Source organism: Nannospalax galili, unplaced genomic scaffold (genome assembly GCF_000622305.1).
Source record: "Nannospalax galili isolate Female #2095 unplaced genomic scaffold, S.galili_v1.0 scaffold110, whole genome shotgun sequence".
Classification (NCBI taxonomy): Eukaryota; Metazoa; Chordata; class Mammalia; order Rodentia; family Spalacidae; genus Nannospalax; species Nannospalax galili.
Genome location: NW_008328707.1, coordinates 694,725 through 714,916, shown reverse-complemented (window position 1 = coordinate 714,916; position 20,192 = coordinate 694,725). Strand labels below are relative to the sequence as shown.

The following is a 20,192-nucleotide window of genomic DNA, read 5'->3' as shown; positions in this document are numbered from 1 at the left end:
TGGTGGCACACGCCTTTAGGAGGAAGAGGCAGGTGGATTGCTGTGAGTTCAAGGCCAGCCTGGCCTACATAGTGAGTTCAGGTCAACTGGGACTACAGAGAGACTCTGTCTCAAAAAGACTAAAATAAAATAAAAATAAAATATTTTAAAATAATAATAAAATGGCTGGAGAGATGGTTCATCAGTTAAGGACACTGGTGTTTGCAGAAGACCCGGGTTTGAATCCCAGCACCCATATGGCAGCTAACAACTGTCTGTAACTCCAGTTCTAAGGATCCAACAGCCTCTTCTGTCCTCTGCAGGCATTACACGACATGGGTGCACTTACCTACACACAGGCAATACATGCATACACATAAAAATAATAAAATATTTTTAAAAAAACAAAATGTTAAAAAAATATATAGGAAATTTAGTTCTATCCCATTGTCAAGCCAACAGCCAGGTGGAGAATGCTTATAGATTTACAAGAAGGGTAAATACAGGCTTTACTGGATAAAAGCTAACTTAGCTCACCCATTTCCACTCAGATCCTATAAAGCCAAATTCCCTAGAGTGCATCTTTGTTTCACCTCCTTTCTCTCCCCGTCGATTTATTTTTTATTTTTATTTTTATTTTATGTGTATGAGTGTTACACCTGCATGGATATAAGTGCACCTGTGTGCACTTGGGGTGCCCATGGAGGACAGAAAAAGGTGTTGGATCCCCTGGAACTGGAGTTACAGACAGTTGTTAGCCGCCATGTGGGTGCTGGGAACTGAACCCCAGTCCTCTGCAAGAGCAGTCAGTGCTCTTAACCATTGAGCCATCTCTCCAGCCCCTCCTCCTGTAGATTTAAAAGGTCGGCCAAATATATGCATTGAAAGCTGAACCAACCAGAGAACCACAGGACCCAAGCTTGAAAATCCTGTTGAGATCTTGTCTCGTAGCCTAGAATCACTATGTAAGGCAAGATGAAGAAGTGGGGCCAGGTGTGGCACCGCGCATCCATTATTCTAGTGCTCGGGAAGGCCTGTTCAAAGTCAGTCTTGGCTACAATCTGCACCCTATCTCAAAAAGCAGACAAAAGAGCTGGGAGATTACCTGGTGGATAAAGTTCAAGTGTGAGCATGAGGGTTTGGATCCCTAGTAGCCCCATCAGTGCTGGGTCAGTGTGGTGGCCCAGCTGTAATTCTAGCAGAGAGGATCCCCAGGACAAGCTGGCTAGCTAGACTAGCCAAGTCAGCGAACTGGGTTCAATTGAGACGCTGCTTCAATGAATAAGGTGAAGAGCAATGGGTGAAAACTCGCAGCATCAGCCTTGGGCCTCCACATGCATGTTTAGCATGTGTATATGCACATGTGCACACATACCCACACACATGCAAACATATGCTTACCACACAAACACATGACAAAGGTTGTAGGACACAAGATCACGTTCTTAACTGTACGATAGCTTAGGATCATTCTAAAACTTCGTCTTATGACCACCTACCTCCCTGTGAGATCAAGAGCCTATTAGCTTACAGCGCTAATGATTTACTTATATATTATTTTTAATTATTTGTATGTGTATGCGTGTGTGTGTAGGGGTGTGTGTGTACATTTGTGCAGGTGCCCATGGAGGCATCAGATTCCCATAGAGCTGGCCTTGCAGGCAGTTATAAACCACCCAACATGGTGCTGGGAATTGAACTCTAGCCCTCCCAACAAACAGTGCATGCTCTTAACTGCTGAGTCATCTCTCTGGCCCCATGTAATTTTTTTTAACCATGAAATATATTTATAGGACAGGTTCCTCCATTCCCAGCTTAATTTACCCAAACTCGCAAAGTTAGTAAAGAAAAAAAAAAATCAAGATTTCAAAGATCTAAAGTTGGAAATGTTGGTGTAAACTTGTAATCTCAACACTTTGGAGGCTGAGACAGAGTACTATGGGTTTGAAGCTGGTCAGAGCTACATAGTTCGAGGCCAGCTTGGGCTACTGAGCAAAACTCTGTCTCAAAAAAAAAAGTAACTTTGGGGCTGGAGAGATGGCTCAGCATTAAGAACTCTGGCTGGTCTTGCAGAAGACCTGGGTTCTAATCCTAGCACGCACATGGCAGCTAATAACTGTCCATAACTCCAGTTCCAGGGGATCCAATGGCCTTTTCTGTCCTCCAAAGGCATTGCATGACACAGGTGCACTTACATACATGCAGGCAATACATTCATACACATAAAATAAAAATAATTTTTTTAAAAGTAACTTTAAGGGCATCCCTTTTTTGAGGGAGGAAGGGGGGTTGCTGGGATTGAACCTTTAAACACTATGTGCGTGCTCTAGCTCAGTGCCCCAAATATACTTTCTATTGAACTCTGACGTCTCTGTGATCTGAAAGATTTGTCCCTCCTTTTGCCAAAGTGCATATAAGAATAGGTGCCTGGGGCAGGTCACAGCTGCCCAGTCGTGGCGGTTCATTTTGTCTCAAAGGGGGGAAAAATGTCTTCTGTTGTTCAGGTATGGTGGCACACCTGTAATCCCAGCATTGAGACTTAAATCAGTTTATGCTCTTTTATCCTTCGTCCTTACTTCCCAGAAGGCAGGAGGATCCCAAGTTCAAGACCAGCCAGCTAGAGCATGCCACAACAGCCTGAACTACACGGTGAGATCCTGTCTCAGAAAAGGGCTGAGGATGAGCTCAGTAGTAGAGTGCTTGCCTACTAGGCACAGGCCTAGAGTTTAATCCCCAGCACTACCCTCCCAAAGCTTATGGATATTATATATTCAAGAACATAAACACCAGTTCCCATCTATTCTCACTAAAACCAAGCAGATGCTGCTTTGTGGAATGGTTGCTAAAATGTTCTCAGCACATGTTGGAAAATATTTTAATGTGAGTCTGGCAGGCTCATCATGACTCCAAGTCTTCTTTCCAATGGGTCTCCATAATTCCCCCAAAGCTGATACGGGGTAGAGAGGCAGCCCCTGAGCAGCTGCAGATGCCAAGTCTGGCCTAACTTCTCGGTACACCTGTTGTCACTTCTCCCTTGCCTCCTCTGAGAGCTGGGAGAGCCGCTCGGATGCACAGTTGATTCTGCTCTGCTTAAGCCCCTAAAACTTAAGCTCTTTGTGAACTTTTCTCCCCAGTCCGGTCTCCAGTATCTCCCAGATTAGGTGAGCAGCAACCTTATTAAGCCAGCAGCCAACATGACACCTTAGATTCATTCTAGGGTCTGGAATGAGTGGCTGCCTATGTTATCTCTCAGGGCCGTCATCAGCCTGCTGCTGCTCTACTGGATGCTTCCGCAGAGAAGGAAGCCCATACAGCAAGAGAAACAGAGGCTCCGGGCCCATCATCCCAGCCCTCTTCCTCCTCCCTGTAATGAGGCGAAAGCTCTCCCAAGAGAGAGCTCAGGCAGGGGTGAATACTGCCCAGGGCCCACAGGGTACTCAGCTGGGTGTGTCCACGTGGCTGTTTCTAGACCTGTCTATGAAGTCTATGCCAGCAGACTTGGTGCCCGGCAGCTACAAGAGATACCAAGGGCACTTGAGATAAGGTTCAGTCCCCAGAGAGACCACCAACCAAAGGAGTTAGGTTTTGTTATTGTTCCGGGGTTGATTTTGAGACAGGGTCTCACTGTGCAGCCCAGACAGGCCTCGAAGCCACAGTCCTCCTGTCTCAACTTCAGGACTGCTAGGATAACAGGCACACATCACCATGCCCCTCTCCCAGTAGGGGTGGCAGTTTACAGGCATGAAAACACTGGCTAGAAGCAAAGGTTGAGGCCCCCAGCTGTGGCCTTTGGTCTGGATCACTGAGCATCACTCTGATCACTCCTCAGCATCGCCTCCATCTTGCTCCTTGCCCTAGGCCCAGCTGCTCCAGGTACTTTGGTTCTAACATGTTAGAAAAGAAAAATAACACTGTAACTGCCTTTATGGGGAACACAAGAGAAGGCCCTAAATGATTCTTTCGACCTATCCCCCTAGAATCTTGAGTGTTCTATTTTAAGTCAATTTCCTTCCTTCAGCATGAATTTGTAAAACACAAGACTCTGGGCACTCCCACCCCACAGATCCACTTCCCTCTTGCTCACACGTTATGCTCTGCCTCTGAAACCATGTCTGACAAGTCCCATAAGGCCAAGCTCAGAACTTCAGTAAGTCAGAATTGAAGATGATAGAATCACAAGAGGAAAATCGTCTTTGAAAGTAGCCGTAGGAGAGGAGGAGCAAGTGGGAGAACTGTAATGAGGTTTAAATCGCCAGCATGCACTGTATATGCATGGTCTTATGGTTTTTTTTTAATTTGTGTGTGGCGTGTATGCAGGTGCCCGCTGAGGCCAGAAGAGCCATTGGATCCCCTGGAGCTGGAGTTGTGATTGTGAATTACCCAATGTTGATGTTGGGTACCAAGCTCAGGACCTCTGAAAGAGCAGCAAGAGCTCTTTAAAGCTGAGCCCTCTCTTCAGCCCTTATGTTAGTTCTTTGAGCTTCTTAACCTTTGTGACATGCAAAGAGGGTGCATCAAGTTTAACAGTTGTGTCAGGCTAGAAGTGCAGCTCAGTGGAAGAATATGGGCTTCACAAAGGAGATCCTGGGTTCCAACTTCAGCATCACAAAAACAAGCTCCTTTCACATCAAAGCACTACTGATAAGGAAGCCTGCCCCTGCCTCTCCCTCCTCCCTGAGTGGCAGAAAGGGAAAGAATTTGTATGTGGTTGTATTAGTTACTTCTCTGCTTCTCTGCTAAGACAAAATAGCTGTCAAAAATAAAGGCAGGATTTACTTTTGCTTGTGATGGTGTAGTGGTGCACGCCTTTAATCCCAGCACTTGGGAGGTAGAGGCAGGCAGATCTCTGAGTTCAAGGCCAGCCTGGTCTAAAGAAAGGAGCCAATCATGGCAGGGAAGGAATGACTGCAGAAACATGAGGCAGTTGGAAACAATGCATTCACAGGAGGCCGAGAGAAAGGAATGCTGGTGCTCCACTGGCTTTCTTCTCCCTCCCCCCATTTTTCACGTGTGATTGTCATGTGCATGTGTGTGGGTGTTTTTGCATGTGTGGAGACATACGTGTGTGTACACATGCATGATGTCAGGAATCATTCTCCATCACTACCTTATGCACTGAGACAGTCTCTCAGTCAACCCCAGAACTCACCAATATGGTTGGTCTTGCTAGCCAGCTTACTCTAAGTCTCTGCTCTCTGAGACAGGAATTACAGGTGGGCCACCACACCCACCTGGCATTTATGTGGGTTTCTGGGGACCTGAACTCCAATCTTCACACTTGGGAGACAAGTGCTTTACCTGCTGAGCCATCTGCCCAACTCAATTTCTTCCTTTTATTCAGACCAGCACGCCAGCCCAGGGGATGGTCTAACCTGTTCATGGTAGTTCTCTGCCCAATTTTAAACTTTTCTGGAAACACTCTCAAGACACTCATAGAAAGAACATTTCCATGGTACATCCAGATCCCAACAAGTTGACTACTACCAGGTGTAAACAACCAGAAGCTCAGCTTTGTAGAAGGTGGAAAAAATCTCAAGTAAAACCCAGGCTGGGCCAAGGTGCACTGCAGGCTGCCAAACGCAGTTTAAGTAGAGTACCACTGTTTGACTTAACTGATTTCAAATATTAGGATATACAGTGTTTTGAATACGTTAATTAAATGTTGAAGCCTAAACAAACAAAAGCTTTTGTGCTTTGAAAAAAGTCCCCCTTGAGCCGGGCATGGTGGCACACGTCTGTAGTCCCAGCACTTGGGAGGCAGAGGCAGGCGGATCTCTGTTAGTTCAAGACCTGCCTGGTCTACATAGTGAGTTCCAGACCAGCTGGGGCTGCAGGGAAGACCCTGCCTCAAAAAGACCAAAGGAAGAAAAAGAAAAAAGTCCCCCTTGAAGATCGACATCTGGGATGCTTCTAGATGAATTTGAGTATCAACATGAGAAACTGTCCAGCAGCCATAAAACTACCATGACAATGAGAACTCAGAAAAATACCACCTTGAGCTCCACCGAGCCTGGCAGTGTGCAAAGGCCTCATAGAAGCCCTTTGACATAAACAGTTCCTGAGCTTCCCTTTTGTTTTTTTCCTGAGTCAGGGTCTCGAGTAGCTCAGGCTGGCCCTTGAACTATGTAACTAAGAATGGCCTTGGACTTCTGATCCTCACACCTCCTCCTCCCCAGTGCTTGGATTACAGATATGTAGCACTTCACTCGGTTTTTGTGGTGCTGGGAATGGAGCCCAGGGCTTTGTGCCAGGCGAGCACCTGCCAACTGAGCCACTGCTCTCAGCCCCACACTTTCCATTTCACGGGATTTGACCCAGAGCAATTGCTACTGTAAATTTTAATTCCCTCCTTGCCAAAGATGAACTCTAGTTCTTTTCTCAGAATAACAGAGAACAGGGGCTAGAGAGATGGCTCAGTGGTTAGGAGCACTGACTACTCTTACAGATGACCTGTATTCAGTTCCCAGCACTCACATCCAGCAGCTCATAACTGCTTGTACTAAATTCAGTTCCAGGGGATCTGCAGGCACACACACACATACACATAAAAGAAAATAATAAATTTAAAAGAAAATAAAGTCCAATAATTGTGTCAAGTAAAAATGTGTAGTTTTTTTTTTTTTTATTTTATGCATATGCATGTATTGTCTGCATGTAGGTAAGTGCACCCATGTTGTGCAATACCCCCAGAGGACAGAAGAGGCCGTCAGATCCCCTGGAACTGAGTTATGGACAGTTGTTAGGTACTGGGTCTTCTGCAAGAACTGCCAGTGTTCTTAACTGCTGAGCCATCTCTCCAGCCCCCCTGGTTTTATTTTTTAAAAAAAAATAATAGAGAACAAAACATCAAGAACGACCTTAATAAAACATGCTATCAAAAAGAAACCTCAGAGCTGAGAATGGTGGAGGCAGAGGCACATGGCTCTCTGTGAGTTCAAGGCCAGTCTGGTCTACATAGCGAATTCCAGGCCAGCCAGGGATACACAGTGAGACCCTGTCTCAAAAAACAAAACAAAGCTGGGTGTGGTGGCACACGCCTTTAATCCCAGCACTCAGAAGGCAGAGGCAGGAGGATCTCTGTGAGTTCAAGGCCAGCCTGGTCTACATAGTGAGTTCTAGGCCAGCTGGGGCTACAGAGAGACCAAAACAAACAAAACAGAAAAAAACCTCAGAAACTCCTCAGAAGCTAGTTCACTATCTTGAAGAAAATGTTCCCTAAATTCTGACTCTGCTAGATAACTCCTCAAGACCTCAACTCTAAAATCACTTCCTCACAGAGGACTTCTCTGGCCACCTCAGTTGTCACTCACAGTACCTGAGTTTTATCTTTGTGGCACGTGACCATTTGCAGTCCACACAGATCCTTGCTCTCATGAAGAGAGGTTACATGTTTTTCTCTCACTGTAACCCACCCAATCTAATGCCACTGATAGATAGTTCCTAACTATCTTGTGTTGACAGGGGTGGTGGACCCCTCTGTATTCTCAGCACTTAGGAGGTTGAGACAGAACTGCTGTGAGTTAGAGGCTAGCCTGCTAGTGAGTTCTAGGCCATCTTGGGCTATGGAGTGAGACCCCATCTAAAAGAAATATTGCTCAATGAAGCTGGGAGACTTGGAGTTTAAGTTTCTTTTCACACAAAGAACAGAACTAAGACAAATGAAAGATTTTTTTAAAAGGTGGTAAGAATACAGGTATCCTAGTTAAAACAAGATATATTCAGTCTTCAAATACGATTTGAGAATTGTTTCAGGTTGAGGAGGTGACTCAGCAGGTAAAGCACTTGCAGGACAAGTGTGAAGATCCGAGTTTGAATCCCCAGAATGCACAGAATGCCAAACACGGTAGTACTGTACTGTTTGTAATTCTAGCTCTCCTACAGTGCGACAGGAAGGGGAGACAGCTCAGTGATAAAGCATTTGCCTAGCATTAGCATGCATGAGACCCAACATTAAAAATATCCTTCTGGGAGGCAGCATGGCCGAGTGGTCTAAGGCGCTGGATTTAGGCTCCAGTCATTTCGATGGCGTGGGTTCGTATCCCACCGCTGCCACATCCCTTCATGTTTATTTGCGTGGTGGTGCATGCCTTTAATCCCAGCACTTGGGAGGTAGAGGCAGGCGGATCTTTGTGAGTTCGAGGCCAGCCTGGTCTACACAGTGAGTTCCAGGACAGCTGGGGCTATAAGAAGACCCTGTCTCAAAAAGACAAAACAAACAAACAAAAACAACAACAACAAAAAACCCTTCTGTGCTTCCAACGTGAAAGTAACCATAAATGTTGTTAGACTATTACTGATCACATACATTAACATTACATACTGCAGAGAGCTGTAAACTACAATGTCTATAGGAAGCTAAAAAGCCAGCAGCAGCCACGTCGGCCCTTGTTATTTGGTGTTTGACAAGATTTCCAGAAACTAGGGGCTGGAGAGATGGCTCAGTGTTTACCAGCATTTGTTCTTCCAGAGGACCCAGGGCTGGTTCCCAGCATCTACACAGCAGCTAACAACCATCAGTGGTTCCAGTCCTAGGGAATCTGACAACCTCTTCTGGTCTTTGTGGGCATTACATACACATGGTGCACTTACATACATATAGGCAAAACACTCATACACAAAAAATTAAAATGACAAAATATTTTCTAAAACAGATTTCTAAAATCTAGGCAAAAATGTGTAAAAGAATATACCTTTTGGGTCAGGCATGATGGTGTATGCCTTTAATTCCAGCACTCAGAAGGCAGAGGCAGGAGGATCTTTGTGAGTTCAAGGCCAGCCTGGTCTATCTAGTGAGGTCCAGGCCAGTCAGAGCTACACAGTGAGACCCTATATAAATAAATAAATGAATAAATAAATTTTAATGTCTGAAAAATAACAGTAATTTTAAACAGTTTAACTAAAAAACCCAAAGTATGACCATATCAATAATATTGTCAAATCTGTACTTGCTCTCCTCTTACTGATGCTGGCCATTGGCACAGCTTTCTTTCTTGATCAGTCTGGCTAGAGTTAACAATTTTGTTGGCCTGCTCAAAGACTCAATTGTAGTTTCACTGATTCTGTTTCTATTTCATTAAGTTCTTTCTTCATCTTTATTTCCTTTCTTCTGCACTCTTTAGTAATTTGCCTTTCCTTTGACCTTTCATGTCTTCCACTGCAGATACTCAGTGCTATAACTGCCCACTACTAATTTCATTCTTTAAAAAAAAATTATTTATTTTCAGCTGGATGTGGTGGTGTACACCTTTAATCCCAGCACTTGGGAGGCAGAGGCAGGCAGATCTGTGTGAGTTCGTGGTATACCTAGCAAGTTCCAGGACAGCTGGGGCTACAAGGAGACCCTGTCTCAAAAAACAATAAAAAAATTATTTATGTGTATGAGTGTTTTGCCTGCATGTATGTAAGTGCGCCTAAGTTGTGCAGTGCCTGTGGAGGACAGAAGAAGGCATTAGATTCCCTGGAACTAGAATTATGGATGGGTGTTTGCTGCTATGTGGATATTGAGAACTGAACCCAAGTCCTATACAAGAGCAGCCATTGTTCTTAACTGTTGAGCCATCTCTCCAGACCCTTTTAGTTCCACTCTTGATTAATAGAGGTGGGCACATGAGAACAGATGGTGTATAAATGAAGATAATCTTTACTAAGAGCTCTAAGATGCCATCAGCCACAGTCAAGGGGTACAGGGGCCTTTCCAGGGCTGAGTGGGACAGGACAGGAAGCCTTGTTGCAGGCAGTCATTAATTTCAATTTGGAAGTAATTAATTTTTAAAAAAGAGAGATGGGGTTGGGGAGATGGCTCAGTCAGTAAAGTGTCTTCCAGCAAGCATGAGGACCTGAGTCTGGATCCCCAGAACGCATGTAAAAGCCAGGTATAGAGGTCCATGACCATAACCCTAATAACAGAGGACTCGGAGAGGTGGATTTCCAGAGCTCACTGACCAGCCATTTCAGTTCTAGGTTCAGAGAGAGACCCTGTCCCAAAAATTAAAGTGGAGCACAAGAGAGGAAGACATCCTGATGGTGACCTCTGGCTTACACATGCACCTGCATCACACATGTGCACAATAAAGACAGGTGAAGGGCTAGTCCGTGTACAGTATTATATCCCCTCATCCTAGGAAACACAATGGACTACAGTGAACACGTGAAGAAATATGGAGCATTTATTAAAATGGCATATTTTCAGGCCCAATACTGGTGCAGAAAAACCTGCCTCTCTAAAATTAGCACCTCAGAGGCTGGAGAGCTGGCTCAGTGGTTAAGAGCACTGACTGCTCTTGCAGAGGACCCAGGTTTGATTCCCAGCACCCACATGATGGCGAACAACCATCTGTTACTCCAGTTCCAGGGGATCCGACGTCCTCTTCTGACTTCCGTGGGCACTGCATAACACGAGTGCAGGTAGGTGCACTCATACACATAAAATAGAAATAATAAATATTTTGGTCTTTTTGTAGTCCCAGCTGTCATGGAACTCACTATGTAGACCAGGCTGGCCTTGAACTCACAGAGCTCTGCCTGCCTCTGCCTCCTGAGTGCTGGGACTAAAGGTGTGTGCCACTACGCTCAGCCTAAATAAAATATTTTAAAAAAATAAATAAAATTAGCACCTCAAGCAGGGTATGGTAGCACAAGTCTGTGATCCAAGAATCTAAAAGGAAGAGATAAGAGAATCACAAGCTCAAAGTCAATCCTTGGCTACATAACAAATTCAAGGCCACTATGAGACACTGTCTTAAAAAACAACAAACCAGGGCTAGAGAGATGGCTCAGTGGTTAAAAGCACTAGCTGTTCTTGCAGAGGTTCTGGGTTCTATTCGCATCACCCACATGACAGCTAATACCATCCATAACTCCAGTTCCAGAGGATCCAACACCCTCATCTGACCTCTGTAGGCATTGCATGTATATAATGCACTTAAATACAGTCAAAATACTCATTTATACACATTAAAAATATAGTTTTTTTAAATAAAAAAAAAACAAAATTAGCACCTTCACAGTTAAAAGGACAGTTCATGTAGAAACGGTATAAAAACCCTATTTTGTCTTGACATATCTTCCAATAGATCCTAAACACTGCCTTTTTCTAATCTAACCCATAACAAATCCTTTTGCTGGGGATGTAGTGGAGCACTTGTCTAGCACGGACAAGGTCCTGGCTTTAACACTTGGAATGGCAAAAATAACTTTTCACAGGACCCGCTGTGTGCGCGCTTCTGCTCAATCAGCCCCCACACAGCCAAAACCAAAGCGGGGACTTGGGAGGACACAATGGTGACAGCATGGACAGGACCATGATTCCTGGCCCTGCCCACATACCATACACACTATGCTCAGCTGCCTTGAGCTTACTTTCTTCCCTAGCACATATTTTTCTATATATTTTTTTTTTTTATGTGCATGAGAATATTGCCTGCATGTAAGTGTAGTCATGTCATGCAATGCCATGGATGTCAGAAGAGGGTGCAAGATCCTCTGGAACTGGATTTCGGATGGTTGTTAGCTGCCATGTAGGTGCTGGGAATCAAACCCCGGTCCTCTGCAAGAGTAGCCAATGCTCTTAACAGCTGAACCATCTCTCCAGCCCTGTCTCGCACATATTTTATCTAGGTGGGGCTGAGGATATAACTCAGGGGTAGAACATTTGTCTGGTGTGTACAAGGCCCTGAGTTTGATTCCAGTGCTTTGGGGGAAAAAAATGTATATACACACAAACACACAGAGACATGCCCACACATGTGTATGTACTCACAGGCTCTTCTAAAGGAGAGGATGCAAGTGCCTCTATTTCTATGACTTTTTAAAAAAACTTATTTTCATTTTATGTGTATGAGTGTTTTGCCTGCATGTAAGTGTACCCATGTCATGCAGTGCTCACAGATGCCAGAAGAAGGCGACAGGTCCCATGGAACTGGAGTTACAGGTGGCTGTTAGCTACCATATGAGTGCTGGGAATGGGACTGGGTCCTTTGCAAGAGCAGCCAGTGTTCTTAACTGCAGAGCCATCTCTCTAGCCCCCTTCTATGGCTTTTCTTATGTTCTTAAACAAGCATCTTCTGAGCATAAGGCATTAGATGATAATGCTCCATCCTAACCCTGAATCACTGACTTTGAAGTTACACATGAAAGAAAACAATCTGGAGTTCCCCATTTTAAAACCATCTGAAGGTAAATAGAGTTCTGAAGAAAAAGCCTGAATTAAATTTTAAAAAAATTATTTTGGAATCAGATCCCCTGGAACTGGAGTTACAGAAGGTTGTTAGCCACTATGTGGGTGCTAGGGACCAAACCTGGGTCCTCTGCAAGAGCAGACAGTGCTCTTTAATCACTGGGCCATCTCTCTAGCCCTGAAAAAGCCTGGATTTAAGCAGCTGCCTCCCCACCTCCACATAGCTTTAATCCCAGCACTTGGGAAGCAGAGGCAGGCGGATCTCTGGAGTTTGAGGCCAGCCTGGCCAGCCTGGTCTACATAGCGAGTTCCAAGCCACCTGGGGATACAGGGGACTCTATCTCAAAAAGACCAAAAAACAAAAATAAAAAAATTAAAAAAGAGCTTCTTTTGTCTAAAACTCGAGTTTAAAAAAAACTCAAAATCATCTTTTTAGTTTTTTTCTGGTCTTTTTGAAACAGGGTCTCCTTTGTAGCCCCAACTGACCTGGAACTTTATATGGAAACCAGGCTGGCCTTGAACTCACAGAGGTCCACCTGCCTCGTGCCTCTGCCTCCCGAGTGCTGGGATTAAAGGCGTGCACCATCAAGCAGGGCTACTTAAGCAACTTTTATTGCACCTGTAAATGGGAAAGCCCCCTGCAGGAGACCCTCCACCCCCAAGTCCACTTGAGTGGAACCTCACAGAGCTTCACTGAGCACAGGTGACCACCAGCACAACCTATGTGAGGGACCACTCATGACAAGCAAGGACAAGTCGGACAGTTGCACACTCTTCACACCCAAGGTGTGCTGTGTTACGGTCCCCTCCTTTAGAAATAAACTACTGGTTAAGGGCTGGTGAGATGGCTCAAAGGGTTAAGGCACTTGCCATAAAGCCTGAGGACCTGAGTTCAGTCTCCTGGCCTTGTATGGTGGAACTGACTCCCATATATTGTCCCCTGACTTCCACACCAGCACTGTGGCAACCCACACAAAATAAAGAAATAATATACATAAAACAAAAAAAACTTTACTAGTTAAAACAGTTCCCTCCCCAGAACAAAGCCAAACCCCAACTTCTTTTGAAGTTTAATGAGTTCTGCAGCTTTGCTGTTTGTGTAAACATTTCAAAGCACCAATGTTCACCTTCCTCAGAAACAGGAAGAGCTTTTAGGAAGTTCAGCTTGCCACCAAGTGCTGCCTCAGAGCCCTGGGGCCCAGCACTGGAGCAGAAAAGTTTGCCCTTTTAAAATCAGCAACTGATTTTAAAATTGATATGTTACAGGAAATTATTTTAAATCAAAAGCCTGTCTTTTGACTCTGCCACTCTCAACTTGGCTGGGAATGATTTGCCAAAAATAAAACAAGGTGAAACCGAACTGAAACCCTGCAGCTAGAACTGATCCAGTTAACCTGGAAATCGTATGCCATTCCCATCTCCACCCCCTCTGGCTTTCACTTGGCCGCCCTCCCCAACCCTTTACTCTTAAAGATTCTTTCCAGTAAGCTAAATTAACAAATGACGGCTGACATCAGAATGTGGCCCTCAGCGTACCCAATACTTAGTTCCTTTGGAGAGGGTGAAGCTTGTCTGGCCGGTGCTGAGTGATGCAACCCTTTCTGAACTCGGGGACTTGCCCTTCTCCTTCCTGGTGGCTCCAGGGAATTGTCTGACCAACCTGGAGGGGAACTTGGGGCCTGGTTCCCTGCCCTGACCATTCCTCTCACACAGCAGAAATCTAAATGGAAACCAGAGGTGAAGGAGGTTTGTTCCCGAATATGCAGTTTAACTGATCACCGACCTTGAATGTCTGTTTCCTCATCTGCAAAGCGCAGATATTCATATGACCTACCTCACTGTGGAATAGAGGAGTCACTACACTAAACTTCTTGAACAATGCCTGGCCCCTAGTTAGCGCCTTGTTGATAATGTCAGGTGTAACAGACTTGCTCTTTCAGTGAAACAAAACTCCAAACTGGGATCACCTGACAATGCCCAAATGCAGCGTTTGTACATCTGAACCATACTAAAGAAAAACAAAACAAAATCCAGGATTCAGAATTCTTACTATACACTCACCAACACTGTGCTGTGACCCCCAAAGATGAGAGAACTTCTCCCTACCATCAAGCAAGCAATTCCACAGTGGACCCCAGAAAGACAGCCTCTAATTCCATCCTAAAGACTGACTGCACACCAGACACTACTGCCAGCTGGCTATAAATCTCTGTTCTCAACCATCCCTCTGGGGACAATTCATTAGAAAAGCTCAGAGAAGTCAGGGAAATTACCTACTTGTGTTTACTGGTTTGATACAATGGATACAGATGAAGAGATGCATAGAGCAAGACACCACTCTCCAGAAAGCTCTGGGTTCAGCTGTCTGGAAACTCTGAACCCAGGGGGTAGGGGGTATTAAGGGGGAGGAAGACTTCACTCACTACATAAGCATGAAGTGAAATATGGGCACACATGTTGGGATTGATCTAATAACACAAATACAGGCTGAATGGGGAAACATCTAACAATCTGTTCAGACTTCTCTTGGCCTCTCCATGCAGCTTGTCTTTCTTGTAGATAGTAAGCAGAATCCCTCCTGAAAAGGGAGTCCTATGCTCTACATCAGACAAGACTTTTTTATTTTTATTATTAGGACTATTTTGACATAGCTCTGTTAATAGAACTCAGCCCAAGTTAAGATTTTTTTTTGGCCAGGCATGGTGGTACCCACCTTTAATTCCAGCACTCAGGAGGCAAAAGGAGTTTGAGGCCAGCCTAGTCTACATAGTTAAGTTCCAGGCCAGCCAAGGCTATATAGTGAGACCTCCCATCTCAAAAAAAGGATTTTAAAAATTATTTATTTCCAATTATGCATGTGTCTGTGTGTATGTGGACATGTACAGAAGTCTGCAGAGCCCAAAGGTATTGGATTCTGTGGAGCTGGAGTTACATACATGTGGTTGTGAGCCTCCAAAGTGGGTGCTGGGAACTGAACTCAGGTCCTCTGTAAGAGGACTAGCCCTAAGATTTATTTTTAATACTTTATTATTTTTATTTTATGTGTATGAGTGTATTGCTTGCATGTATGTAAGTGCACCCATGTTGTGCAATGCCTGCGGAGATCAAAAGAGGGCATTGGATCCCCTAGAACTAGAGCTATGGATGTTGTTAGCTGCCACATGAGGGCTAGGAATCAAATCCGGTCTTCTGTTAAGAGCAGCCAGTTTCTTAACCACTGAGTCATCTTTCTAGCCCTCGATTTGTTTTTTTTTTATTTCTAATTGTGTGTGTGTGTGTGTGTGTGTGTATGTGTGTGTATCTGTGTGTGTCTGTGTGTTAGTGCAGGTGCTCTTGGAGGGCCAAAGGTGTGGGATGCCCCTAGAGCTGGAGTTACAGGTGGTTGTCAAGCCACCCAACCTGGGTGCTGGGAAACAAACTTGGGTCCTCTGCAAGGGTAGTATGTGCTCTTAACCAACAAGCCAGCTCTGTGGCCCCCAAGATAAATTCTTTATGGCTGACTCCAAGCAGAAAGGGAAAGATTTTCTATGACCTGCCTTAAAGGAAGAGAAATTCTCATATATGGCATGCCTCAGGGAGAGAATAATGAGCCAGGAGCCTTGGGAAAATGTGTGTGTGTGGTAACCCAAAAGCTTTAAGAATTTAAAACATAAGAAAATTTATTTAAGAGTTATCAACTGACAAGTTCTATAAAGAAGCCTAGGACAGGAAGCTAATTTCCCACAAGGAGCAAAAATTCCCATCCCCATCTAGACCCTTCTAGAAAGACTGTTTGGTAAAAAAGAGAACTATCCAGAGCCATGGTTTTCTCTCTTTTAAAGCAGTCTGTTCCCACAGCCTGCCTCCTGTTTCAACAATGCCTCTAGGGGGCAGCAGAGCAATGAAAACACTTCCTGCAGCTGGTGGGGAGACAATACCTGAAGGGTATAGACACCACTGGATCCAAACAAGCCTCTCCATCCCATTTGTTCAAAGTGGCCACAGTGTCCAAAGATCACAACATTCCCTGATGTAGAAAGTGGTCTGTTTCAAGGATAAGAAACCTCAGGGCAAGAACAGCTGGGAAGGAATCTCTAAGAACCCACACTGTTCTATGGTAGTGGTGACAGGGTGTCCATGTCACAGAAGTCCTTCAGTGTTTGCAAGCTTTCTACAGTTGTGTTGTCAATGTACACGTAGTTCACAAGGAAAACAATTTTAAAGTAAACTATAAATGTACAGGAGGCAGACACATAGCCAGAATAAGGAAAAGAAAACTGGCATTTGGAGGACAATGTACCCCTCCCCCCAAACCCTGAAACATTGAATTTCAGTATGTATCTTTGTGTACCCGCAAAGTTGGCAAGGTGGCACTTGCCTTTAATCCCATCGCTTGGAAAGCAGAGGCAAGTGGATCTCTGTGAGACTGAGGCCAGCCTGGTCTATGTAGCAAGTTCCAGGCCTGCTAGGGCTACAGGGAAACCCTCCTGACTGAAACAAATAAGCAAACAACAATAACAAAGATGAATCCCCATAACTGACTTAAAAAAAAAAATGCAGCATGTTATAAATAAAAACATACAAATATCAACTAACAACTTCAATTTTTAATAATGGAAGCAATTTTGCCATTCCAGAAACAATTTCAGGGGAGAAAAATCTTCCCAATAAAAATAAAACTTAAACTCATCCATATTATAAATAAAACTTTTTACTTCTAGATCTAAAATTCTTCCTACAACACCACCCTTCATTTAACACCATCCTGTACCATCACATTTTGAAGAGAAAACAGTATTACAGCAAAGCTTAGTTTCATTTTACATAAGGATTTGTACAATGGTTTCTCTTTTAATCTTTGGCCTCTGTGGCCCCTTTTTCTTTTACACATTAAAAATGCTGCCTCAGTAACCAGTGTTTGAGAGAGAACATCAGTCTTTGGGAGCCATAAACTGACAGGTCTTCGATACAGTAAAGTTTTCCAAATCAACCTGTAGTGCACATGACAGCGAGTGAGGTTCTGGATGAACAGATGAGGATGCCTGCTTCAAACAATCTACTTCAAGTAAAAAAAAAAAAAAATTTCACAGCTACCCATTGGCTGCTACTTTAGGTTCTAACAGTGTCATAATCTGAGAAACAAATGCTTCACAAACTCTAAGTTTACTGGGATGAGTAATTAAAAGACCAGGTGGTTGATAACAGTATACTCAAACCCAAGCCACAGTCTGAACAGCAAAACCAGAACAAAACCATGAAGGCATTCCCTGAACAATAAAGGCTAAGTGTTGGGTGACAACATCACTGAAACCTCATCAATGCACTACAAAGATATTACATGCAAAATTAAACAAGATGTGCCACACATACATATTTTATAGCAAGTTCTACTTTTATTTTTCTTCAACTTTCCTTAAAAGCTTGGGAGATGTGATCCTCTCACTAGCTTGTATTACATAACTGACACTTCAGCCTGCCTCCCACAGGATGAGTCTCTGAAAAGTCAGAAGAGCCACCAAAAGGGAACAGACAGGCAATCAAAGGCACGGTTCATAGCAAGGCAAAGAACTGAAGCACCTTGGAATTTCAAAAAGAATCCATGAGGTGTCACCAAGTGTTAACAATTCCCTGGGAATTCATAAACAACAACAAAATATATCTAGACTAGAAACTGACTGACTGTAAGGCCCCTCTGGAACCACAGCACAACCTTCTGTTCTCAGACTTGTGACCTGCTGCAGAAAATGAGGTTACTGAGCCTATTTTAAGGGAGGCTTCTATTGCACATGCATCTTTGGTTAGAAGGAACACACACTTTTGTTAAAATAGTTCCATAATGAACACCTGTTGTGTGGTCAGCCGGGTGTGGACTTTCCTCCTTCCTTGGGGCCTTCTCAGTCAAGTCTCTTAGAAGTGAGGATGTGGTAGGATTGTGTCTTTAATCAACATCCTTGTTCTCTACTTCTGAGAACAGACCTTAGCTTAGGAGAGGGAACAGGGAAAGGAAGGGAAGGGAGATGGGAAGGAAGCCCCTCTAGTGTCCCCAAAAGAGGGAAGACAAGGAAAAAGAAGGGTAGAATAAAAGGGAAGGGAGTGATTGTCACAAAGTTTGCTGTGAACCCTTGACTTCATACATCTCCTAGCTAACAACTGAGGGAAAAACAGCTTCCCTTACTCAAAACTCCTTTTCAACTCTGAAAACCACCTCTGAGGGAAAAAGATGACATGCGACTTAAGAGGAATCAGCAAATGGTCAGGCTCCACCAACATAAAGAAGGTCCTCCAAGAAGACTGTCCACTCCAGATGGGCAGAGTTGGGGACCTGATGCACATAGGGGTCAGGCAGCTCTGGCCCACCTCCATCAAAGTTTAAGATCCACTTCAAGTTAGCTGCAGAGTCCACTGATCCCTCCTTTGGGCTTAGCTTCTCTCTCTTTGGCTCTGACCCCATGTTTTACCCACTAGCGAATCATGCAATCCTAAAATGGTTCAACATCAATACTGAATGCTTTCAACTCGTTTACAAGCAGATTCACCTTTCTCCTCTATCACCAACTCACAAGTCATACCACCTTCCCGAGCCCTGGGCTCTCACCTCCCCACTGACCTTTTTCCAAACTTGCTTTTTACTTTCTTTTTCAAAACTCTTACAAAATCCTTCCCACATCCCCCAGAGTTCCTAAATTCCTATGCCTTTGCATGCACATGGATAGATTCTCCGACAGAAAACAAAAACCAGACAGGCAGTTCCAATGTAGGACAAGTATCCAGAGATTCTTCAGTAAGCTTTGAAAAACTGGTTTGCACATCCTGATGCTTAACATCATCACATAATTAAAATAACTAGAAGAAAATAAGGAAAGTTCATGCTTCCAAGCACTCTAGAATGCTCCTGATGACCACAGGTTCACAGTTTGCAAGAGGTAATGCCGCCATGCTCTAACAGAACAAGCTTGCAGAGTCCCTCACACCATGAGGTGCAGGATGCTGCGTGACCAGGCTTTGAGAACTACATCTAGAGAGAAAAGGGGAAGACCCCAGCATCACAGGGCATGGAAACGGCTCTCTGAGAAGAGAGGCAGGTGTTGCTCTTTTGTTCATGTCCTGAGCCTTGCCTTCCTGGCAGGGAGCCCTGGTTAGCCAGGCTTCCCCTCGCTGAGGGCTTCCTCTAACTTCTGTCTGTAGGCTGAATAGCGCCTCTTCAGGCTCTGCAGCTGTTCATCTTCTTCCTTGTCCAAGATGCGCAAGAAGTTCTGTAGTTCCGGAAGACTGAAAGCTTCCCACTGTAAGAGATACCAGACAGATGTCAAAGTTCAACTCAGAGTCAAAATAGGAATTGCTTCATTTCCTTCTTTTCTTTCCTTCTGAGTCAAGGTTTTGTTATGTAGCATGGTCTAACCTCAAACTCACGATCCTCCTGCCTCAGCCTCCAGAGTGCTGGGATTATAAGGTATGATGCCAAACCCTGAAGGAACACTGACTGACAGATGGAGGCATGGCTGCCCTCTGCTCACGCCTAACTCCAGAACAGAGAGCCATGGTCAGCAATTACCAGGAGCACCAACTCATGGCTCCCTCTCCCTCCTCAACTAACTCAACTGCACTCTGCTCCCTGGTCTATTCTCCAAAATGACTCCTTCTAGGGTGAAGATGGCCACATCCTCACCTCCCTTAGGTCTTTTCCTTGTTCCTCATCTAATCTAAGCCCCCAGAGGCATAAAAAACAACTCCAAGCCAGCCGTGATTCCTCATACCTGCAATCCCAGCACTTGGAGGAAAAGGCAGGAGATGCAAAAATTTAAGGCTAGCTTTAGCTACAAAGCAAGTTGGAGCCAGCCAGGACTACATGAGACCCTGCCCTCCCAGGCCCATTTCTGACTTGGAGCCTTGCTCAGCACCCCAGCTGGCTTGGCACACATTCTCCTCTGCTTCGCTTTGCCTGGCAACCTCCAGCTTTCCCTTCAGATCTCTAAGGAGGCTTCCAGGACATCTCCCCCTCCCTTCCCATGCTGGGCTGGGTTTATTAAAAGCTCTTACTGAGCCAGTCAGAAGCCCTGCA

General features: G+C 44.6%; 1 protein-coding gene and 1 non-coding gene across 3 annotated transcripts in view; one reads left to right on the top strand and one right to left on the bottom strand.

The window, feature by feature from the left end:
- Positions 1–7,949: 7,949 nt before the first annotated feature.
- Trnal-uag lies at positions 7,950–8,031 on the top strand. The gene has a single exon. It is a non-coding gene; the product is annotated as a tRNA-Leu (tRNA).
- An 8,689-nt stretch (positions 8,032–16,720) lies between these two features.
- Rassf3 (Ras association domain family member 3) overlaps positions 16,721–20,192 on the bottom strand; it is an 83,696-nt gene continuing 80,224 nt past the window's right edge. The window contains exons 5-6 of one of the 2 annotated variants that reach the window (XM_029561512.1): positions 19,255–19,416; positions 16,721–19,033 (exon numbers count right to left, since the gene is read on the bottom strand). In XM_029561512.1, coding sequence (XP_029417372.1) covers positions 19,270–19,416 — 147 coding nt within the window. In that variant the 3' untranslated portion in view covers positions 16,721–19,033; positions 19,255–19,269. Of the gene's footprint in view, positions 19,417–20,192 lie in introns of both variants that reach the window. The other variant, XM_008829004.3, reaches the window with a different exon arrangement.